At 41.5% G+C, this 25,559-nt stretch overlaps 1 protein-coding gene across 6 annotated transcripts in view; it reads right to left on the bottom strand.

Moving 5' to 3' along the window:
• Nucleotides 1-25,559, bottom strand: part of FGD5 (FYVE, RhoGEF and PH domain containing 5) — a 100,485-nt gene that overhangs the window by 33,085 nt on the left and 41,841 nt on the right. For 4 of the 6 annotated variants that reach the window (XM_035546624.2, XM_050712676.1, XM_050712673.1 and 1 more), the window contains exons 4-9: nt 21,514-21,572; nt 21,375-21,405; nt 8,256-8,398; nt 6,720-6,876; nt 4,057-4,144; nt 1,130-1,180 (exon numbers count right to left, since the gene is read on the bottom strand). In XM_035546624.2, coding sequence (XP_035402517.1) covers nt 1,130-1,180; nt 4,057-4,144; nt 6,720-6,876; nt 8,256-8,398; nt 21,375-21,405; nt 21,514-21,572 — 529 coding nt within the window. The remainder of the gene's footprint in view (nt 1-1,129; nt 1,181-4,056; nt 4,145-6,719; nt 6,877-8,255; nt 8,399-21,374; nt 21,406-21,513; nt 21,573-25,559) is intronic. The other 2 variants (XM_050712674.1, XM_050712677.1) reach the window with 2 other exon arrangements.

Here is a 25,559-nt window from a genome sequence, read left to right as displayed (position 1 = left end):
TTTCTGACTGACATGTGTGACGTAAGTTAACATCTGGATTCTCCACTGGCAAAAAGCCCGGGCCTGGACATGTTTGCTGGCACTGATAGCAATGGCATAACATAGTTCAGGTCCTTATCTCAGATCTCATTTTCTCCTGTGGAACAGGGCATCCTATCCATTTCCAAGCCTAATCTGGGAGCATGCTAGCCGTTGCTGGCCAGAAATGTGACAAGTGTGTGCTAAGGACAAACAAGATAGGCAAATGTGGCTACAGGGCTTGAATGTCTGCCCTGACTCTGTTTAAATTACTGCTATAGCTATAATCATTGTCAGTGACAAGGGTCCAAAATTTTGCACAAGATACTACTCTTGGCCAGAACAGAATGACCTTTAGTCAATCTTAGACCTTCTTGCTGTGAGTTGCTTTGTATTCACATTCACTATGACAAGGAGGTGCACTGGTTTCATTAGTACAATGCTATTCTTATTTCATCCTGGAAGTTATTCCCAGTCAAGCCCAGGCTAAACCTCCCTTTGACTTCAGTGGGAGTAAGACACTTCTGCTTTATCCATCTGATGTAGTGGGAAAGATGGTGTTAGGAACTGAACATCTGGATTTGTTCTTGATTGAGCAGAACAGATTTTTATGTAATGTCTTTCAAGTTTACTTAGACTTAAGGAACACAGAACACAGATACATGTTTCAAACCTGTGTGTCTTCAAAGTTCTGAGAGAACATCAGGCATACCCAGGATAATGATATACAAACAAGTGGGTGGACCAATCTCAACTGGCTTTACAATGACCAGGCCAAGCATGGATGGAGCCAAAGAGGACTAGGATTTTCCAGGTGACTGGGGCTGAAGTACAACGTCAGCACCATGCTTATATACAAAATCATTTCTTCTGTAAGTTCATCATGTCAAAACTATTGGAAGCCCACATATTTCACTGAGAAAAAAAGATAGCATTCTTGACCTACATAATTCATCTACATTAGTAGTAAGTTCTTGTAGACCTTACTTCTAACCTATAAATACAAAATCTTGAAAATAAACCTGCTCTATATATTTGCAATACAGATCCTGCACCTCTTTAGAAGCAGAGTTAGTGAAGCAGAATTTTTGTTCTACCCATTTCATTTTACCTTGTGTGGCTTCATACTCTGTAGAATCAGGGCAAAGATTATTCAAGTAATCTGTAGAAAATAATCAAATACAGACATCCAATAATTAGAATTCAGATCCATATAATCTGTTGTTGGATTAGCTAAAACATAAAATCCTAATGTCCCAAATAATTAAGTTTATATTGCTTCTTTCCAAAGTGAAACACCTTCGACAGCATTCTATTTTGAGAATCCGTGCAAGAGCATTGATTCAGACTTGGACTCACCACATAATTTGGCAGGTATAAACCAACAAACAGAGTGACAATAATATTTCCTGGTTTCCCTGCCAAAAGAATTGCTGAGTAGCACCATTTGACAAATAATTGTTCTTCTCAGGAATTCTAGTTTCCCATCTGAATGAATGGTGTTGGCTATAATGACCTATTTTCTATATTAATATAAAATTTATTACTTGAATTCTGTAGACACAAGAAAGAGAGTGGTTCTGTACATGCAGAGTTCAATGATTACTTCTGAACTCCATCACATTCTAAAAAATAGGACTTGCATTTACAGGAATTATTTTTGCATCATCTACAGACCTTTAACCTGTCAGCTTTATTTGGACTATTTGACTTTAGGGACATGGTTTAGTGGGTGATATTGATGGTAGGGAGATGGTTGGACCAGATTATATTGGAGATCTTTTCCAACTTTAATGATTCTATGATTCTATGATAAATCATCTGTATGTTTTTGTCTGGGTTTTTATTCCTTTAATGGCTGTAGTATATGAGCAACACCATTTTTAAAGCCTAATCATGAAATACTTTTTTCTTATCTCTCTGATTAATCCAAGCTCCTAAATTCTGCATCCAAGAAACAGGCCCATGGGCTGGGAATTGTGATGCTCATGGATATCCATTCCCTTGAATGTCCTATCCGTATGCGTTCCTCTTTCTGGTCCTGTTCTCTCCCTGCAGCCCCCAAATCTGCTTGGCTCTCTCATGCATTCAGTAAAGTGTCTGCCTGCACTCAGGCAGACAGGAAGAGGTTTTGCAGTGCTATCAAGCAATATTTAGTGTTGTTTTTTACAGCTGCAAGCTCTGTCCTTGGTTACAGACATTTAATTGAGTGGGCAACTCCTTTTGGCTGTAGTACAGTAACTGGCAACCAATATCCTGATAAAATACCCTTCTTTATCTGGTAGAAACAGCCAGTTATGAACGCACAAAAACACCTGCTTTTTTTTTTTTTTTAACACAGAGAATTTGAAGGACTGCACTCTTCCAGACTCACCCTGTCCTAGCAGCCAAAGAAGGGCTTGGTTTCATGAGATGAAGAACTGTAGTAGTTATTTTCTGGAACATTTTGAACCAGCACACCTTATCCCAGAGCGCACAAAAGCTTTCATTTTTCCAGTTCGTGCCAGTACCTGGGCACTAAGGAAAAGCTCAAGTTGCTTCAAGCATGGAGGGAATGTCCAGCCACTGGAGCTTCACTCAGACTCTTCCAGCTCTCTCACAAAATACCGTGCTTCATGTTTGCAATTTGCCCCATGGACCACAGAAATGGACAGAGAAAATGGAGTATGGTGGGGGTATTTCTGACAGGGATGTGACAAGCCCATTTCCTCAGAGGCATTGTTTGTGTGCATGCACTAAAAACACTGTAAGTATTATGTGAGACAACTAATTTCTGCACCCCACTCATCTGGAAAGTTGCCCTTAATGTAGACACACCCAGAGAGGGAAGCAAGTCAGACAGAGAAAAAGTCCTACTATTGGCATCCGGTGTTCATTTGTATTGCTGCTACTAAAAAAGAAAAGAACAGCTGTGAAAAATGAGTTGCATCCTTGATCAAAGTGTCTAGAGCAAGATGAAACTGCTGCTAATCTGTGCTGTGAATAAAAATTCATATGGTCCCTTTGTTCTGCTGTGTTTATAGGAGTCTCTTCTAATATGCCATGCATTTCACCAGCTGTTGAGTATGGGCAGGATTTATAGCTTCCTTTTTACTGTCCCACACATAACTCATCTTGCATCCCTCTCCACCCACACATATACATACTCCTAAAACATTTCACCATCTTTATGTCTATGGATCCCTCCTTTTTGGGTTTCAATCTGACAAAATTACATGACAACACTGAGATTCATTGGCTACATTTCACCATTTCCTTCCATAACCAGTTCATTAGTAACAAACCTGAACTTCACAATTTTTTTAGGGCCCACATCCTGCTCCAGAAAGGCTCCTCTCTTCACAGCCTTGGCCTCGCTATATTTGCAATGGCTTGCACAGAATAAGCCACTGGGGAGAACAGAACCACCCACCTTGGAGAGACTCTGGGTAGGAGAAATGTATATGTAAAGGGAATATAAAGGGAAGGTTTTACTGTAAATGTAAGATCTGTAAATGTACTGTCAGTGTAAATCTGGATCTCTGCCTCCTAGACCATGGAGAAATTGGGCTGCCTTAGGTGTACTGTACACGGTGCTCAGGGTGCAGTACTGGGTACAACTGCTTTGTTGATGGAGGAAGAGGACATGGTGCCTGCCACTGTCATATAGGATACAGTGCAGACTGCCTCCCCTTGCTGGGGACTACTGTGCCCTACTACCTCTGATAATTGCCTCTGAAAATTGCTCTTGACATACATAAAATCAAACCTGTCTGCTGGCAGCAAGGTTCCTGAGTTCTGCCTCTCCTAACTCATGGAAGGGAAAAGCCAGGAAGGAATGGTTAAAAGCACCTGACTTCACACTTTTTAGTGACCTTTTAGTATGGCTGTGCTGAAGAAGTGCCAGGCTCTCTGAATCTTGTATTAAGCAGATTGAAGTTCCCAGGAAATCCCATGCAGCTCCAGACCTAATTTAGAGTCATGGCATCAATGTGTAGCACAGGCCAACATGGGAGGGTTTCCACTGAATACCTTTGAGAATGATTTAGTTTTACTGACCTGTGAGCAGCACACGATATTGGAAGACACGCTGCACCACTTTCAAAAGCTGGTGTTTCACACTCTGTGGGCTTCCACCAGAGCTCTTCTGTCCTCAAGGGAAAGGAGAGGAAACACAAAGATCATGGATGTGTGAGCTCAGCAGCAAAGTGTCATCTCCTCCACCTCGTGTGTCCCCTTGATATTTTGCTAACAGTCAAATGCACATATTCTATTGAACCGTTCCCAATTTACCAAGTTGCTAAGGGGTATTTGTAACTCTAAAGAAGTACTTCTAACAATTTATTTTCTATGGCATCATTTGCAAATAGTTTGGACTCAGAGGGAAAAGGGAAGAAAGTGAACACCATTTAGAAAGTAAAGGTTGGATAAAGATTTTAGGGTGGCATATAAAGAGCCAGAAGTATCAGATCTCAGTGAAGCTTGTCATCTTTGTTGTTTTTTTGATGAAAGTTTGTTTTGTTTGCAAATTTTTAGTATCTTATTTCAAGACATGGAATTGAGCAGCATACAGCAAAGCACCTTTCTGCGATGGAGTTGGAACTGAGTGTCTGGAGAGTGTTTACAACAAAACAGAGGGAGCTTGTGATCTGATTTAATACACACATGGAGAAGTAGCATTCTTCTCTTTACCTTTTCCCTTTAGATTCAGCCCATTGCATATGGCCTCATAAGGTCTTAGTTAAAATAGGAAACTTGCTGTGTATCTGTTAAGCATTGCAACACTGCTGCAAAACCAACAGCAACCCACAAAACTCAGTCCTCAAAAGCCTCCATCTCCAGAGGCACCAAGAAGCAGAAGCTTGCCAGGACCTGAGCGGAATGGCACAAAACCCAGCTGGTTCTTTATGAGGTCTGAGTCTGAAAAACAGTCAAGTCTCACAGGATTTCAATGTTCATCAACCAAAATTTCTGCAGTGTTTGCCACTTGTGAAGGGAGACAGGACAAAAGGGGGAATAGGAATCTTAACTGTTTAAAGGAAGTCTGGGAAGAGACAGTATTTTCTCAGGTAGAAAAGACATTTCATGTTACTGTATTACTCCTCTAACTGACAGACTGCTCTTACTAAATGTGCATTCAGGGTTGTGCTGAGTATTCCCAGCCCCCATACTCAATTCAAAGGTAACAGAAACAAGATGAGGACCTAAATTCTTTGTTGTTAGACTAGGAAACTAATAGTGGCCATGTTTTTAAAAATGCAATAGGAAAGGTCTGATAGACACCTACCCCAAATTTGTGTGTGTGTGTGTGTGAATGCAAAAGGTCAAGAAGTAACAGAGCTCACTTATTCTAGATTAAAGTCCTGCTGATCTCATCCTAGGTGAAGCTCCAACTGCTTTCTTAGATATAAGAGACAGTTTTTAGGGTTGATATTTATGACAGAAGTCCACAGACGTGACCTGGAGGGATGCTAGCAATACTGATCATCAGTAGAAAACCTGTGTTTGACAAGTTCATGTTCACAGCAGTGTGAGCCATCAGAGCTACCCTCACGTGCTAACAGGAAATAAATGCAATGACTACAAGGTATCTGTTTGTAAGTGCTGACTTCCAAATGTCTTTTGAAATCAATTGTTATCCTTAATGTTTCACATGTGCTGCAGAGAAAAACACAATCCGTACTCCTTAGAGCTGGTATTCTAAATAACCCTTAAGGTCCAATCACTAATTTATCCCACATGCCCTCTTACACCCAAGTAATCATTGTTATTTCTTGTACCAGATAAAGATAATAAGAAACATGGATTCTGGATAAACATTAAAGCAGCATGTCTTTGACCATTTTAGCTCAACAGTATTAGTACAGCCCAGCTGAACTTTCCATCCACTTATGGCTTTACACTTCTGAAATGGTGTGAACCAGCCACATTGCCAATACCTTAAAATGCTATCAAGAATTGTGGCTTCAGTTTCTGTCAGTTGCATTTTGATGGTGTTTTTCAGTCACTCAACAGGGATGAGTTAAGTTACCGCAACTGGAAAATATGTTTCTTGCTTAGTGATACAGGCCCAAAGGTTACAGACCATTCAGGGGCGTCTGGAGGAAAAGAACCCTGTATTTGGTTAGTGGAGGTGGTGTCTTCCTCTGCAGTTCAATTGGTTGCCTGTCACAAGACCCTCTGTAAGCAGAGGAAGCAGTAACAGGCATTTAAAAATGCAGAGAAATGCAATTCTAAAGATGTTGTGGGTTGACCCCAGCCAGCAGATAAGCACTCATGCAGCCTAACCCTAACATTCATCCTGGCCAGACCCAGTACAAAAGAAAAGATGGAAAATGCAGTGAAAGAAGAATAGATAAGAAGACACAGTAACAATAACAGTTATTAACTTATCTCATCCTCAGAGGGACTGAGATGTTAGATATATGAATGAGAAACTATTCCACTATCTGCATATATTTCAACAAAATATATTCACGGATCTGTGGACTCACAAACATACATTCTGTATCACATGGGAGCGTGGGGAACAGATGCAGACACAGAAGCACATCATGCACATGTGAACATCTTACTTCAGTTCTATCAGCAGGATGTGTGAGGAGAGCTATTCTCCCATTCTACCCTCTGGGAACACTGGTGGAATTGCAGAAAAAATGCCTTGAATAAGTCCTGTGGTGCAGCTATACATCATTGCAGGTAAAAAACCAAAAGGGCCTTACCTCAAACTCCTGAATGATGGTAGCCAGTTGGGAATATTTATGGCAAGTTTCATCTAGCAAAGCCAAATTCCTATCAAACTGTATAATGTAAGCTGTGTGGTGATTCAGCCTTGATTTTCTGGAGAGAAAAACATCAGCAACTTTCTGGTGTTCCTCCCTAGGGCCAGAGAAAGAAAAAAAAAAAAGCAAACAAAAAATTAAAGAAGAAAAGCTCTGCTTCTTTCTCATTGCAGCAGTTCTATTCATCAGACCCACAGTGGCTAGGCACATTGTGCAGCTAAAGCCTAGGTTAAATGGCAGGAAACAGGAAATACTTCCCAAACACACTGGACAACAAAATGGGCTGCTGTAGAACGGGCACCTTGAGGTGTCAATCCTTCAGCTGTGCTAGTGCCATGGCAGCCATATGTGTCTGTAGCAGGCAGGCTGTCTTCTTTCTGGACACAGCTTCTGCTTCTCCGAACAGACCTTTCAGCTGCTGCAGGGCTTTGAGCACTGGTTGTGGAGGACAGCATCATGTCTTCAGTTGTAACATCGTATCTTCACTTCTTCCTCATTGCCCCCTGCTCAGCACCGCCCCACCATTGGCTGCCTCAGCACCCAGTAGCACAGTGCCGAATTATTTATGAAGCATATCACAGAATCACAGAATCATTTAGGTTGGAAGAGACCTCCAAGATCACCTAATTCAACCTATGACCTAACACTAACAAGACCTCCACTAAACTATATCACTAAGCTCTACATCCAAACATCTTTTAAATACCTCTAGGGATGGTGACAACCACTTCCCTGGGCAGCCCATTCCAGTGCCGAACAACCCTTTCAGTAAAGAAGTTTTTTCTAATACCCAACCTAAATCTTCCCTGGCACAACTTTAGCCTATTCCCCCTCGTCCTATCACTGGGCATGTGGGAGAATAGACCAACCCGCACCTCACTACAGCCTCCTTAAAGCGATATGGCAAATGGAAATTCACCCTGTGAGGGTGTTTGGCATAGGTGGAGTACCTCTGCAGGCTGGTAGGGTCTGCTTGGCTTGGAAGCCTTGCTTTGGGGTTGGAGTGAGGGGTGCTCCTTATCTGAGAGCTATGCAGTTGCTATGTAGAGTTCTGTAAGTGAAGAATCTTCTTTAGAGTCAGCTCTGATGTCTGAAGCTGTTCTTGCCTTCCACAGCATGAGTCTGTGACCTACAGGCTATGTGTGTGAAGCCACTCGGTGATGAGTGTGAACTAGCTTGACTAAACATGCAAGGCAAAGGAAAGAGAGGATAATGTATATGCAACAGACTGTTGTTACAACGAGGCCATTTCAGAGCTGTGGGCTGTGCACTGTGGAAGTGTTTCAGTATTTGCTTTCTCAGCCTAACAATCTGTATGTTTACTTCTTTTCTGTATGAAAAATCTGCCAAAGTAGTTCAGCTTCTTCTCCTTTCACCCCTGCTGGTATCCCAGCCTTGTTGCTGGGGGCGGGTCAAGGGAACACTGTGTCACAGAGGTTATGTTAAGGCTGTCAAGCTGTGCCATTCCTTACTTACCATTTAAGAACTCTTTCTTCCAGCTCTCCCAGGATCTCTTGGTGTAATTCGTAAATCTCAGAGAGTTCACTTAAGCCCTGCTTGAGTTCAACCTCTTCCTGTTCATCTTCTCCAAGCACTTTCATGATACCTTCATATAAATCCTGTGAATAGCAACACAGAAATTAGGCAGACAGACATAAAATTTCTTCTCTGAAATTATTATTACAATTTCTTGAACCCTAAACTCCACTTTCTAGGAATTCTAAGTTACACTATCCATAGTTATAGATTGTCTCAGTAGAGCAAGGAGATAATGCCATATATTTTATTGCATCCATTGGTTCATACACATTTTCATCTGATTCCACAATGCTATGAACACAAAATTTAACATTTCACCTGACCAAGCCATCAGACCTTATGTATACAATGAGTTTGTTATCTTTTTATTTACCTTCGTTTTTTTCCCCTGCTTTTCTGGGTGTAGTTGATCTCATTTTCTAGTGTTTCTTAACCAGAAACATAATTTTAAAAAATGAAGGATGAGAATGTCATCACCTTATAGGTCCATGATATATATATATATATATATATATATCTATATATAAAAACCTTCTACATGTCTTGTGTTGAAAATTGCTGCACTTGTCGCCAAATCCAAATTTAAAGAGAGGAAGAAGCAGTAAGTTTAAGCTATGAAACAAATAATTTTCCATATGAAACTGAGACCTTTTTTCCTCATTCTAGACGTGCCTTTGATCCTGTGTGCACGGGAGTAATTTCCTCAATATTAAAATGTATCCACCTCTGGAAAGGGCTCTGGGACTGCTGGCTGACAGCAGGCTCAATGTGAGCCAGCAGTGTGCCCTGGCAGCCAAAAGTGCAAACTGCATTTTGAGGTGCATTAAACACAGCTTAGTCAGCTGGTCAAAAGAGGCGATTCTCCCGCTATATTTAGCATTGGTGCGGCCTCACCTTGAATATTCCGTGCAGTTGTGGGCTGCACAATCTAAAAAGGATGTTAAGGTCCTTGAAAGCATCCAGAGGAGGGCAACAACGCTGGCAAAAGTGCAGGAAAGCATGTCCTGTGAGGAGAGGTTGAGGATGCTTGGGCTGTCTGGAGAAGGCCAAGAGGCGACCTCCTTGCTCTCTGCAACTCCCTGAGGAGGGGAAGCACAGAGGCAGACACTGGTCATTGATGACAGGACACATGGGGAATGGCACAGAGATGCACTGGGGGAGGTTTAGACTGGACGTGAGGAAAAATTTCTTTACCGTGAGAGTGGTCTAACACTGGAACAGACTTCCTAGCAAGGCAGTTGATGTCCCATGCCTGTCAGTGTTAAATAGGCATTTGGACAATGCCCTCATTAATATGCTTTAACATTTAGTTAGCCTTGAAGTACACAGGCAGTTGGACTTTGTAGGTAAATGATATTTGTAGGTCTCTTCCCACTGAATTCTACTCTATTCTATTCTATTCTACTCCACTCTACTCTACTCTACTCTACTCTACTCTACTCTAGTATGGTATACAGTAGCACACTTTTTTAAGACTGCATAGTGAAATGTTTACCCAGCTTAGACCTAGAGATGAGGAATACGGCATCCATCTGAAACTGCAGGGATAATTTGTATTCGATTCACAGGGATTAGAAAATCATTCCAAGTGCACACAGCAATTTTTTGTGTGTGTCCAAAACATTGCTTAATGTCTCCTTAATCCAGAGCTCTGGATGCTGAAATGTTTCCAGGTCAAAGCCAGATTCCTACACAATCCATCTTCTCAGCTGCAAACTTGTGAAGGTGCTCTGGCTGGCACCTGGCTATACCTCAAGAGACTTTAGCCACTCTGATGCCCTGATTCTTTCCAGGTTCCTACCAGCCACTGCTGTTTCCTCTGCCTCCTGCTGCCAGATGCATTCCCTCTTTACAGGCAGTGGCAAGAGGAACTGAGGCATTTAGAGCTGCCTGATTTTGCTGAAGTCTGCAATGCAAACCATGGCAGTAGGATCTAAGGCAATGCACAACACAGCAAGGCAGAAATGCCAGCACTGTGTAGAGGTATTGCTAACTGTTGCTAACAAAGGCAGATTCTGGCTGCCTTTGCCACAAGCTAGACCACTGCAACCACATAGTTTATCTTCATAGCACTATCTGGTGTTCAAAAGCAGCAGCCTTCATTCGGCAAAATTAAGTGGCTGTAATTTCAGCACCTGATTTGTCAGTATTGCTACAGAGTGAAACTACGTGAATAGCATTAGCATAGTATCCTGTATTTTTCTGGGGATGATTCTGCAGCACTGTTACAGGTTTAATTCTTCTCTGTATTCCTTGCAAATAGATGACTTGAGTCAGGCCGGTGTGCTGGGCAGGTCAGCTGGGCTTACAGTTGGATTTTGCATTTCTGCTAGTCAGGTCTTCATGGGCAAAATATCTGAATCTCAGTTTCTCTATGAAAATAAGTGAACAATTAGAAACCTACGTGCCTCCCAGTTTGTGATAAGAGCAGAAACTAGCAGTCATATAGAAAGGCCCAGAAACTTGTTCTGTGAGTGCCTTTTCCAATTTTTTTCTGCATCCCAATAAGTCATGAAGTGTGTAGAGTTTTTATTGAACAAGATGAGGAAAAAAGGAGTAAGAGTGAAAAAACAAGTAAATAATCAAAACACCAGCTCAGTAGAGAGGCCACATTAACTGTGAGATTTGAAAGCTCCTGATGACTCGTTTTGGCACAGCAGCTGCAGACTAGGAGGTTGCAAAGCTTCCTGCCTTATAAAAATACTATCTGTCCTTATCTGACCTTCCTTTCCTTTTTGTTTGTGAAGGAAAGGTTAGGGGACTGCAGCATTCTCTCTTATTGCTAACCACTCTACACATGCTGGCTTTTTCCAGTAAGTACCTTAAATTTTGTCAGCCTTGGGGCTAAGTGGGGAAGCCAGGTTAGTATCTTTCCACTGATCCTGTCAGCCTGATGGTGTTGACGGTTTCTGTGACTTTGTTGCCTTAGATCATTAGAGTAACTATGCAAGCTGCAGCCACATCTCAGCTGCTCATCATCCCAAAAGATACTGTCCAGACAAAAGCATCTCTGAGTAAAGTAGCAGGAGGGGTCTAAATAATTTCTTCAGCCAGAAGAGGCAGTACAACTGCACACTTTATGCACAAGGCTCTACCTCCATCAGATCACAGCAGCACTAACAGCAAAGCATTAAAAGCATCTGTCAGTACGTGTTTCATCCAAAACCCCCTGAACCACCTGAAACAACTAAAGGTTTCTGGCCATAGCTACGTTCTATGATTAGCACTGACTAGATTGTTTGCCAGCTCCAACTTGTGCTAAATTTCTGTGCAGTGAATGTAGTGCTGGCAGATTGCTTTTCTGGGGATGACAGAAATCTGCCAAGGCTAAAGGATTTGAATCAAATACTCAGACACACAAGTTCAGAACATAGCCCATGAGGCCCTAGGAAGATACAGACTCTAACATCACTTCCATATATCTGTGTTGTGTTTTTTTTTTTCTGTGTTTTTTGACGCACGGTGACAAATGTGGATCAAGCTTGTATCAGCTAATGTCAGGCTTTTGTAATGAATGATTATTCTGTGGCCACAGTTTGAAAAGATGATTTATTTGGAGAAGGTTTTGGTGGTTGTTTTTTAACATGATCACTTGAGAACTGCTGTACTATTGTGTTCAAACAGACAAATGTTCTAATAGCCATAGGGGAGAAATCTGTCAATTCTCTTTTTTTTTTTAAGTTCAGCATTAAAAATACTTGAACAGGGACTTAGTGGCTGAATAAGACTTAGATTGACTGACTTTGAAGTCAGGAGGGAGCATATTGGTATGTTATGGTCTAGTGTAATCTGGTCTGTAGTCCAGATCACAAGACTTAGCAGAATATAGCATTCATAAGAAAACAACCAATTTTGATTTATGATGGAATATACTATATATACCATCTGTTATGAATATGCTAACAATGCAACCTGAAAACAAAAAAAAAAAGGAAAAAGCCACAAAAGATGCTTTTGGTGATCTCATGAAGGGTCAGGTAGATCCTAACCACATATAAAACCCAAGTATCTACTCACAGCAGAGCTAGTGTTAGAGCCCTGGTTGGCATCCTGCTCATGCTAAAGCCATCACATCAGGAATCATAGAGCAGTTTGGGTTGGAAGGGACCTTAAAGGTCAGCTAGTTGTTGTTCTAGGAGTTGTTCTTCCAGCAGGTTTGCAGCTGAACTCTGCCTCAGTCCAAAATCTATTGTGAAGAAAAGCTTCAGTGTCCAACCAGTCTGGCCAGATTTCTGCTGTTAATGACTTTTTTTTCACACACTACTCTGTAAACAGTGAGTTATTATTGAAACCAATGTTTTCCAAAGATATGTTAAAAACATTCTCTGTCCATAGAAGCCAATTCATCAGAAAAAAAAAAAAAAAAGCAGCTGCATAAAAATCGCTGAGAAGGTGATTCTACCGGTTGAGTTACTAGAAATGGCAGCTAGATTTTTCCACTCAGAGACCATTTCCTGGCCTCTTACCCCACTGTATGTGGTGTGGCCAAATGTGCTGTGAAAGGAAGCAGGGCTTGATAAAATGAAACCTCCAAGGTCACACAGCACATTGAAAGACGCCAAGCTCCTTCTATCTGGCCCTGAACCAGGATGGGATAGGTTGAGTATCCTCTGTCAGGATCGAGTGATCATGAAACCTATTGCCAAAAAGTCAAATTCTGTTCCTTGAAATTTTAGAGACAATCTTATGAGTTTCCCTGGGCTGTACTTGGATTTCCCACAGCATTTCTTACAAATCTGACTTCTGTCAATTAAAAAGTTTAGACGTACATGCTGTAATTAGAGAGGAGTCTGAAAGAAACAATTTCCATGAAACCTGGTAATGTCCAGGTATGAACAGCTCAGAAGCTCTGAGTATGTTTCACCGGGGATCCATATTTTACACTAGATGGTTCACTTCAGTTTGATTAAATCAAGGTAGCTGTATTGATTTCAGCATGCTGGAAATCTGGCTGGTATAACTGTGGTCCTGCTGAAAAGTTCCGTAAGGAGCCCGAGGGCGTCTGAGCAGATTACTGCAAGCTTCCTCTCTCCTCACCTATAGGAACCAGCTCCTGACAAGTTTTTAGTCTCCTCACAGCATTCCTGGCTTTTCTGTTGTAATGCTGTCAACTGCAAGGCACACACCGACTCACTATGAACTGGAATATCTAATAGATACCAGCCAAAAGAAAAGTTGCACATGAGCTGCAGTTTTTCAGCAACTATGACAGATGAAGCATTTGTTTTCTGAAAAACCACTAGAACTAGGTAAAAAAAAACATCATGATGATATTTTTCTTTCTGACTAACTATATCCTGGATGAAACGACATCACAAAAAAATCTGAAAGAGTATTACTATGTTTCCTAATTACCTGGGTCTAATTTCCATGTGTCTTGTGCCAGTACAACAAATAATCTCAACATTGTGCTATTCTAGCTTTCATTTTTTCTGGTGTGTGAGGGAGGCTATCTAACTATGTATTCCAGCAACTGTATACTCTAGGTACTTTCCAGCCATCTAAGCCAGTCAAACCATCTTCTGGATACTTTCCCTAACTGAAAGGAATCTGCAATTTTTCAAAGTCCTCAGTCATTATAATTAATCCAGACTGGGGATGCCTGGGGAAGTGAATAGCGATGTGCTTAAGTAACCTATTTTGTTATAGAAACGTCATTTATTCCAAAATAACTGAACAGCTCTGTGTCTATCCATTTTCCATCATAGCGGTGCAACACTCCTTTCCCATAGCATCTCAGTGGATTTAATTAGTCACTAATTGCTGGCTTCTTTGATCATAATGAATTCTCAGACAAATTATTTAATGGCAGATGACTGGATAGCTAGCCTTCTAATGATTAATAAAAAAAGGAGGTGCAGAGCAGTAAGCACTATAAACATCAAAAAAAAAATTATGTCACTGTTGAAAATGCTGAGTGCCTGGGAAGCCATTAATCAAATGCAAAGTGCTTTTCCGGTCCCACTAACTCTAATCAGTCATGGCACCTGAAGGTCTCCAAGTCTGTCACCCATTCGCCACATTTGAACACAGAAGGTACTAAACACAAACTTCATATAATTCTCTGTTGAGTCAAAAATTGTTTAGAAGACACACATGAACTGAAGCCATCCAGTTTGAGGCTGTGACATGGTGGCCATAGAGCTCAATCTCACCCAGGGGTATGTGAGCCTACACAGCTTACTCCTGTCTTACGCCTGTTCCTGCACCAGTGTTCAAGCATGCGTGTGAAAGCATTATCCAGGCTGGCTAGGTGACACAGAAGGTTAGCAGCTGTACTATGAAGATGCGTTTTTGAAACACAAAACATTTCTTTATATTTTGAGTACCCATAAATAAATCCTTTATAGCCATCCAATGACCAATTAATTCCCTAACATCCCATAAATAAACTCTACAAATAATTTAGTGAAACAAAGAGGACCAAAACCCACAGCCAAAAATATTTTTCTCTCTCCCCTTTTCTTTGTGCACGTCACTAACACAAGTTACATTTTTTTTTCACCAAGAATGCCTCTGGAGAATTTCTGTTCTCTTCTGGAAATGGTGGCTATATCCTAGAGCCTGTTATAAAGGCATCAGAAAGGGAGGAATGCAGGTTTTGTTTCAACAAGGTCTTATGGTTTAGGTGGAGTGTTGCCTAACTGGCACATGTCTGGCTCTTGGAGTAGAACGTGGTACCCTCTGTGAGGTGGTGAGGCTCACTGTAGGGTGAAGGGATATGAGGCACTTTAGAGATGCTGGCAGTGCCAAAGTTAAGAGGACACATTTAGTATAAGATAGTTTTGGAAAAGCCACTTCACTTTGCTATTTAGGTGCTTAGCTCAAATCAACTGTAGCAATTCTGTATGCATATCAAAAGTCATTTTACAAGATAGATACATATTGCAGTCCTTTCTGCATTTCAGCCCTGCTCCCAGTTAGCTTTTATCAACCTGAGAATATTTAACCTCAGAGGACTATAGTCAAAGGAACCAAAACTAATCTTTTGTCAGATATATTACTGCTTTAGGCAAGTAGTTTACCCAGGAGAAAAAAACTGCCTGGATGTATGTGTAAATTATCTTAATTTGCTCTGATGGGTGACTTGTCTTCTTTAACTTCTACCTGACAATATTCTAACAATACAGTAATTCAGTCTGGATCCAGATTATGTTTGCTTTTTTTTTCTGTTAAAATTGGTCAAGAAATGCTGATCAGTTGCTAGATCTCCTTGTTTTCTGTTCTTATCTGTTTGTCTACAGAAGCAGCAGTGTATAAATTGCTAATCCAATCATAATGGAAATCCTAGTTCCTGTATATTGTTTACATTGGCAGAAAAACAGAAAGGTGTACAACACCATTGTAATGTAATAGAAGGTGAGACAGCATCAGAGAGCAGAAGGTGAGACAGCATCTCCCGGCAGGACTGGAGGTTCCTTTTCATAGGCTCTCAGCACTGTGCTCCTAACATCAGGTCTGCGCTTGAGCCAGACAGAAATTATGAATTTATAGTGTGCGGTGATGACTGTAGAGCAAAGCCATGCTTAACAGTTCAAGAGAAGTACTTGAAAGGAAGAACGTTTCTGTGACCAAAAAGTGTTCATTGAAACTAGAAGGGTCACATTGCTAGACTCTGTAACTGGGCTAGAAAAGGTCTGAATGCCTGCAGTAGTATGTTCAAGGTCTTGGGTGCTGAAGCAAAGTCTCTACCTGTTTGTTCCCTGTCGCATGGTCTCACTGTAGTCAGAGCACCATGTGCCTACCTGTTATACCCATCAATGAACCACCATGAACTGTGTCCCACACTCTTGGCAGCATTCATATATATGCCCTGTTTGTAGACACCCTTTTCTCTCTCTTTCACCCATGAAAAGTTATTCCCTACAGCAGGGCTCTGTTACAAAGAAGCTTCCACCTGCAATAATGCATAGACCAGAAAAGAATTTAACTGCTTCCCAGATTCCAAATTATCTTCACGATGTTGATAATGAGGGAAAGAAATCTTAATTCGGATGGAGAATCTTACAGCACTCTGAAGAAGCTAATAATCCGCTATTCTTGCAGTCATCTGTCAGAGAAAAACTATAAATTTATACCAGCCAAAGGTCTGACCTCTAATACTATCATGGTTGTATCAGCTTTCTTGCTTCTAACTCAACTCTGTTAAAGAACTGAAAAAGACTGATGAGTGAATAAATTCACCTATGATATTTTCACAGTTTTTAGGGAGAATCCTGGCTGGGGAGATCTGTGAGTTTCCATATAAGGAACAAAGCTGAGAAAAAATGCAAAAAGGGAGTGAATAGAGCAGATTTGTTAGTGGAAAACCATAACCATTTTTCTGCCTCAGTTGCCAGGTGGAGATAGTGACACTTTAACCGCAGAAATCATGACTGCATGCAGCATATTTACCATACCCACACCACGACTTCCACCTAACATCTGGACTTCTATACTTTTCAAACAATAATGGCACATGCATGCATCCAGAAATCACTTTTCATATCTAGAATCGCAAATGCTTCCCAAGTCAAGCAGATGTTTTAATGCATTGGTAATATTAGCAAGTGAGTATTTTTGACCCTTTGTGAATGAGCCAGGGAGGACAACAGACAATCCTTCTGCAGCCCAGACTTTATATAATTGAAGTCTACATTGATCACATAAAATTGTGCAGACTTTTACAGTCACTCACACTTCTAAAATGAAGGTGGATTCAACAGATACTATGTATCAGAGGCTCCAAGTCTCTTTTAGATGTCTAGGCATTACACTTGAGGGGAGGATGAAAAGTTCCAAGGGAGAGAAAAGGGTATCCGTAGTAGAGCTGAACACAGGCACGAGATGCGAAGTTTGCCTCATGGATGTATCATCATTACAGGCAGCAGCTGCTCTCCTAATTATGAAAGCAAAAGTGGCAGCCCTGAATTAAAAAGTGGCACATCTCCTGTAGCAGAATGAGTGACCCTTGATCTGCACTGAACAGTTGATCTTCCCAAACTTCTCATTACTGAGCCCAGCACAAACAATGCCAGATGAACAGCAGAAAACACAGACTACCACAGCAGACACAATTAGTCTCTTATCCTGCCCCTGCAGGGTACAATCTAGGTCAGGAACCCTGACTTCAGCACACACTCACATGCAGACAAATGCACACATTCATCCTCTGTAAATCAGCGTCAGAACTGGCAAGCTGTAAAATGTGCATTGCAAATACCGTATCAATGGGGCTTGTTACCAGGGAATTGTCCTTATGCCAAGTGAGGTAGTATGATTTCCCTCTTCTTTTAAGAGATATACTGATGATCTGAAAGCTATTTTGGCTCAACGTTCCACTGCAGGAGCTCTCTGGAAGATACATGGTTATTTTCCCACTGCTGCTGAAGGCCACAATAAATAAATGAATGAGAAAAAAATCAGCCTACTGTAAGTGAGGGTAGGCCATTATTTTGTGGCACTGTATCTCAGGCTTTTATAATAGCTTCAGAGGGCTTAACAGCCAACTATCCCTCCATTTATTCAGCCCAGTCCATTCACTAAAGCGTTTCATTTGGAAAATAATGACTTGATTGGTCCAGCAGAACTTTGAATGTCATCCAAGAAATTTACAGCAGTAAAAAAGCCTCAGCGAATCATTCACTGGGAGTGTAAATACTTAGAAAGATGGAGTTCTGTTTTGTCTAATGTAATAGTGGCTCCTGAATCAGATAATGTTTATTTTTTGTTCTTGAGAATGTGCTACCCACAAGAATTCTGAAAGTAGAGATTAACCAGTGAGTCTGACTTCATGATAATCTGCATTTAGGTCCTTTTAAGTTAATGACTTGGGAACTAAGATGATTTTGTTCTTTTTTATTTCCTGAGAGTTACTTTGCAGTCAGGAGTCTTGCAATTCCCAGTGCAGGACTAGATCCCATACTGCTGCAAAGACTGGGGAACCAGCACGTTATATTTATTCACATTTTTATTCCAGACTATCTCCAAATGCCAAGGAAGCATAAATCCGAGTCTTGATGTTTGGAAGAATTGTGTACCATTGTTACGACAAAAATGCAAATCAGGATTCAGGAATTTGAACACTGAGGTATTTGGGGCAGATGTTCTTTCAGTGCAGTGCTGCCCTTTTGGGTACCTTAATTTGCTAAATGCTTTGGAGGGAAGTAATAATGACTTTAAGGGGTTCTATGCACAAAAAAAAAAAAAAAAGACGTTCTGTACAAAGGCAAAAGACAAAATGAACATGAACATGATACACTATCAAGCAAATGCTTAATCCCATGCAGAGTGGGATCCTGAGGCATTCTAAGTCACACTAACTTTGCTTTGTATATATTTAGTAAAGTAACTGGAAACAGACTGGCTGAATGGAAGCAAATAAACCAGATTCCTGGTCCTCCAAGGTGATGCGTGAAACATCAGAAAGCAACCTGCAACATTTTTGTTCAGCAGCAAGCACTAAAATGAAGACAAGTGCAGACTACATTACTGGGGTAAAAAATAGGAGACATGAACATCAAAATTTGAGGATTAAATAATTATGGAATAAATGCAAAGGCTAATCAACTTCAGAAAACTAAATCTTGAGTAACAAGAGATCAGGGACTGCTTTGGACTGCAAGGCCCAGCCAGTCCCATCTGCTCAGTCCAGAATGAGTTCTTAACTCCCAGCTCCAAAGAACTGCATTGCATTTAAGCAGGGCAAATAACAGCTAACCCTTTAGGTTATTATCACTACTACCACACTGATACCAACTTTGTGAGCTAACACGATGTTTCCACTCTTTCAGTTCAATAGCAGAGTAGATGTATGGAAATGTCATCATTTTGGCAATCAATCAATTTATTAAAGTCTCTGCTGAATGACCAGATTCCTGTTATGCTGAACGAATAGCTCCTCTGCTCCCGTTGCAGGCTTAAGAAAAGCCTTTTTTCCTTTCTGAAAGCAGCTAGGGTGTGGTTTAGTTCCTTGCCTTTCTCACCAGCATATGGGTTTATTTAAGAAAATGCGTCTCGAGACTTCAAGATGAGCACTTAGAAACTGTTTTTTTGAGAAAGGTGGTGGTGAGGAACAGAGAGAAATGTCTGCCTGTGCTGAGAGGTGCTGACACGGAAGCTTTTGGTCTTAGCTGGCCATGAATGGTGTTTTGCAGCTTGAGTGCAGTTTGTTGACTGTGTGGTCACTGGTGGCTGCTAGTAACCTCTGTCAGTGGGACCTGTGTCAACAGTGAGTGCACAGTGAAGAGGTATTTTCTACTGATGTGATTATTCCTAATGCTATTCAAATATGCAGAAAGGAGTAATTAGTTCATTGTAACCACTATGATAGTATTGGGAAGCCTCAGGTAGGCAATATCATCTCTGTAGTCTGAGGGACTTACTTGTTGTAGAATTGGTAGTGGTTTCTCAAGATGCCCTGAATATGACATTGGGCAACAGGGGAACATGAAGATCCAACAGTTGGTGGGCTGGGAAAGATAATGTTGCTGTGACTGTGGCCTTCTAGACTGATTGTGATTGCAAGAAAGAAACCTGCAAGTTATTTGTGAATGCCACTACAGCAGGTACACCAGCCGACAGCAGCAGAGATGGGGTATGCTAGGGATATAGGCACCTGATAAAAACACAGAAATTAAACCCTGATCCCATTCCTATAAAGATTTTTGATCTATTCTAAACTGTGGAGTGTGAAAACGTTTGTCTCTTCTACCTCAGTCTCTAACCAAGGTGCCATTCATATATCCTCACAACTGAAAAAGCCAACTCATAGAAACAATCAAATCTTATCTTTCTTGGTGACTCTGCTGGAAAAAGCCTCCAGTAGCTTCTAAAGAAATGTATGCATTTGGTGATGAGGGAGGAAGGATACTTTTCCACTGCAGAAAAAAATCATTAACCAAAACAGTGCACCCAAAATCTCATTCTGAAAAAGATAGTGATCTTTTTGAACTTTCTAACTTGAGATGATGGGAACTGGGACAGGGAAACTGACATTTCACAACCCCTGAGTGGCTCTGCAAACCACTGCATTCATTCAATGTTTATTTTAGGCCCATCTAAAATTTTAATTTGAAAATTTTAACTCCTCTTCTGGTTCTCTAACTTTCATACCCAAGGAAATTATGCAGAACACTGGTAAGATCCCTCTATTGGAGTGGGATTGGCAGGCATGGCAACAAAATCCCAGCAAAAGAGGATTCAGTGCAGCATTCTGGACTATATATACAAGACTGTAACATCTATAAAACCCAAACAAGTGCTTCCAAATAAACATGATGATCAGCTGAAATAGAAGAACTTTCTCATTATAACACAGCTGTTACCAGTATCTTTTCCCTGAAACGTTAACCAGCTAATCCAAACCTAATAATTAAGTATCATAAAAGCAGAGACTATTTCCCTCATGCTTTATAACTGTAATTCCAGGACTGACAGGCCAGGCTCTGGGTAATGCTTATTATTTTCTGTAATAAACATTTCTGCTTAGAAAGTGGATGAGTTCCCCAACAGGAGAGCAGAGAGTAGTCAAATTTTTGGGGCAAGCCAAGAAAACTCTTTGGTTTTATTCCCTCATATCTTTGAGCCAACATCGGAGTGCTGCAGCAGATAAAATTAGCATTCAAGCAGACTTTTCCTTAACTAACCTATGTGCCGTAATTTTTATGAGGATTCTTTTTATTAGGGATTACCAATAGCTTGGAGTCCATCCAGCTGGAGGGGAACAGCAAGCACTTGCATCCATAAATGTTTCTAAATTAAAAATTTCTACGGTTTACCCGTTTATCACCATCTCCTTCTCAGAACTAGGCTTACTCGGCATATTACACCAGTCTCAGAGCCCCAGTAAGTGCTGTCGGCCAATGCTTTTCCACATGAATGAGAAATGCTAGACTTTGGAATCCACAGCAAGAGCACATCAGTGGCGAACATATTCCTTTACAATGCTTCAAAAAGCATTGCTCCACAGTAAGCCATTCTTCCTCAAATTCACTTCTGTCCCTTCAATGCTTTTATGTCTCCTAAATTGCAGCTAAGGCGGCAATTAGATTTCAGTGATTAAAATGATTTACTTACCATACATGACTGCTGGAGCATCTCCACATATCTGGGGAAAGAAACAAACTTTATTCATTGCCATTGCTGAATAAATAAGGGTAGATTGCACGGGTTCAGTTTTAGGAGAGCAACAGACAGGTTGTAACAATAAACTCACACTTTTTCTGAAGACATCAGCTCCTGGGCAATGAGGTAAGCACTGGACTGGCCTTCCTTCTGTCAACAGCAAAACCCAGAAACAATTAAGAGATGTCTCACACCAAGAAGGAAAACAGTATTAGAGAGCACTTTGAACTGACATATTCCTTCAGAAAAGATAGGGACCAGGTTTTTATTCTTTGCTGTTCAGTGTTTGGCTTCCTGGAGTCCTTTCCATGACAGGAAAGGACTCCAGGACATATTTGTGTAATTCAAGTACTAATGGTATAGTACAACATAATAGCTGCTAAGGTTTAAAAAACTGTGTTCTTATGGAAGAAAAAGAGAAAATTTCTGTTGATTTTTACAAGTCCAAAATTTGTCAGAGATGCAGAAAATGTTTAGCTTTGAGTAAGCTAGCTTCATGGCTGTAAAGGCTCTTAACACGTTTACTACTCTCAATCAAATGGAAATGGGAATTTGTTATCAAAATGCTCATATTCCTAAGTATTCTGACTGCTGTGAGACCTGTGGAAGCAAACAAGGCAAATGACTTTATCACTTACTAAACAAAATGTCTAAATTAAATGGTCATAAGCGTCTCCAGAAAGCAAACAGTTCATTACTCCTGCAGACAACATTGTTTGAAATCTCAGTGACATCTACAGAACTGGCAGACACCTCATTAGACATAGAAATCTGTGAAAGAAGCAAAGTGTATAGCTGTAAGGTGCAAGTGGCTAATAAGGGTATTTTGGTCCTATGTCATGACTCACTCATGATAAGAAATGAACAAAGTGTGGAAATATTTACTGACAGGAATCTACTATGGAAAGTTGGACTTACGTAGCAGTGGCGAAGTAGGGAACTAGAACAGTCTAGCAGTAGTAAAGAAAAGCAGCCTTCATTGATCTAAAGTGGGCTCGGGGGAAATGTGTTCAGCAGAAAGAGTTAGTGACATTGTGTGCCAGACCAGCTGTTCTGGAAACCCATTGCTTACAGATCCTGCTTCTGAAAGCCTACTCAGGAGAGACTGGGACTTGCTGAGATGTGATGCAGTCCCTTGGTGCAACAGGTGGGAAGTTGGTGTTTACACCTTCTCCACCAATTCTGCATGAGGGGGCTGCTAAGTGTCAGGAAACAAACACGAAGCTTAATTGAGACCCCTTGTAAAAGTATAAATGTTGACATCTCAAATCAGGCTTGACAGATCAATAAACAGTTAAGTACTCACATTGTAACAACAAATTTAAGCAGTAAAAAATGTCTAAGCCAGTGGAAGGTAAATACAGACTTTCTCCTCTCTGTCCCTTTTCCCTATCAGCACTCCCTTGGGATGCAGGTGTCCTGGCACAAGTGAAAATGCAGTGTCTAAGTTGTTTGATGTCCCATTCCATTCTCTTCCCCTCCCAAAGTTGCTTGTTCATTTTGCCTGCAGTAAGCTGAAAACAACGTGGGGAAGAATTAATCATCTTCTGAAATGCTGGAAGCTTAAGTTCGGCCATGTGGACACTTGGAGCATAAAAACCTCACTTGCAAGGTCAAATGAAACATAATCAAAGCAACTTCACTGCCAAACATCCATAAATTAACAGAGGCATATGTGATGAAACAGAAGTTATATTTTTAAGATTCTTCTACTTTTAATAACTTGAGGTATTCTTTACAAAAGCAAGGAATTAAATGACACTCAACACCAACAAGTGAATTCAGTACTGCCTATTCCAGAGGAACCAAGGGCCAGTCAAAGTATGCTGCAAATAAATGTTATTATTGACTGCACACAGGGGCAAAGAAAATGCTTCTGTTTCTATAAGGAGACTAAGGACCCCTGGCTTCCTGCTCCATGGGCTTACACTCTGGAGGTGATGGACCCCAAGGATGATTATGATCTGATCAAGGTGAATATGAAGGAAAAGGTCTCCAAACCCTGATGATGATGGGTTAGACGAATGATGCTTCATATACAGAAAATGAACACAGTGCCACAGTAACCACAGCCAGGTTCTTTTCAGTGGTGCCCGGCGCCAGGACAAGGGGCAGTGGGCACAGCCTGGAGCACCAGAGGCTCCACTTGAGCACCAAGAGGCACCGCTGGGCTGGCTGGGTGCCAGAGCCCTGGCACGGGCTGCCCAGAGGCTGCGGGGTCTCCTCCTTGGGGGTCTGAAGTAGCCGCCTGGGTGTGGGCCTGGGCACCTTGCTTGGGGTAGCCATGGTAGGGGAGGGGGGGACCACAGGGACCCAGAGGTCCCTGCCCACCTCTGCCAGTCTGTAAGCTTCTTTTTGCATCTTTAGCTTACTGCCATGTACTTTTACTGGGAGACAGCTGAAGATTGCAAGAGACAAAGGAAATAGAGAATGAACAGCTCATTAATCTCAGATGACTGACGCATCTCTCCTTTAGCACCAGGAGTCTAAGTATATATCCCCTAGTGCTTTGTTCCTTCTGCCTGATAAGGGCCAAAGAACATTCTTTGAATCACTTTTTTTGGAGAACTACACTACATTTTAATAAAATGCATTAGGAACATCTGTTTTTTCCATAGTTTCACTTTTCTGCTTAAGGCTACACTGTCAGCAAATATTTCATTGCCCACTTCCCCCCTGGCTCCAGTTCGTGAACACCTCTCAAAGATCACAGTGTGCCCCTCCTGGTTGTCCCCACTGCTGGAGGAACACACCAGAAGCACTGAGTTTTCTCTCCTCTCTCACTTCCTCTACACAGGTAGAGCACAGCAAATGAAGGGAGAGTGTCTGTCTGGGTCACCTAGACTGATGCTGGCTGCCCAGCGCATCCTCTGTGGATAAGCCTGGCTCCACACTGCCAAGACACGGAGTCCATTTCCCCAGCAATCCAGGCTGTCTCTCCATTTGCATACACACATTGTTGAACTCCGTAATTCCTCTTGTGATTAATATGTCTTAGCCAAGAGACAAAACACGGGGACCCCAGTGTCACATGACCTGTCTAGGGCAAGTTGGAGACAGTGTCTCTAGGCGTTGCCTGTCTTGTGTTAGTTAATTGCTGTTTGTTTAACCAGGAAATGAACTCTGAGATTGACGACAGTGTCCAGAGACAGACTTCTGGGAACAGGGAATAGAGGGGGTGCAGATCCCTCAACCATAAGGTTTCTAAAACAAAATCCAAGTGATTATTATAACACAGCCACACTGCCACCTTTTTGGTAATCTTTTCTCCCCGCGGTGTGGGACCTTTCCAGTTCCCACTTGAGAGGCTGTGCTCCAGGCCCTGCTGAGAGCCTCTACTTAGCAGAGAGAGGCCAGAAGGCCATCTGGAAACCCTGGCAATCTGCCACATTGAGTCTTCTTGTCTCATAGCTTCATCACCTCATCCTCCCCATTCTCTCTACTCTGAAAAACAGGCTGGTGCTAGGAAGGTTGCAAATACAAAAGCACTTAAACCAAGTTAGGAGCTTGTACAGCTGCTACAGCTCAGCTGATCAGTGTAACTTGCTAGACAAAGGTGGTACTGTGCAATTATCTCTCCAAAGGGTACTGAACTAAGCCCAACAGCCCTCCAAAAGGTTATCAAGTTTACTGATGGAAAACTAGAGTTATCTAGTGGGGTACTAGAGGTATCTTGTGACTTGATCAGAGTTTCTCCTCCAAAAGCCAGAGTATCCCAATGTATAATGAAGCATGCCATCAGAAATCTTTTCCTTAGAACAATAGCATAAAAACCTAAAAGCTTTTAGGTCTTAACATAGCACACATGTGAGCACAGCTGAAGTTAATTATTAGTCTTAGGCAGTTTGAACTGAACAACTTTAGGTTTCATGTCCCTTTTGTGCCTCCTGACAGAAAAAAACGTTTGGGTTGAGAAGGGGCAAGCAGTGAACAGTATGCCTGTGAATGATGGCTGATTGCCCATGCAGAGCCTACTGATGTGGCACATCACCTTCCCTTCTCTGTGTCGTAGGCATCCCATTACTGTAGGGATGATGTCTCCCCACAGAGTCATTTATACACTCTGGCTTTGCTCTGGGCAATGCCAAGGCATTTGACCTGGACCCTCAACAGCCATGCTTTGATGAGATGGTACTG

The sequence above is a fragment of the Cygnus atratus genome, chromosome 10 (assembly GCF_013377495.2).
Source record: "Cygnus atratus isolate AKBS03 ecotype Queensland, Australia chromosome 10, CAtr_DNAZoo_HiC_assembly, whole genome shotgun sequence".
In the NCBI taxonomy this organism is placed as follows: Eukaryota; Metazoa; Chordata; class Aves; order Anseriformes; family Anatidae; genus Cygnus; species Cygnus atratus.
This window is presented reverse-complemented; position numbering and strand designations above follow the sequence as displayed.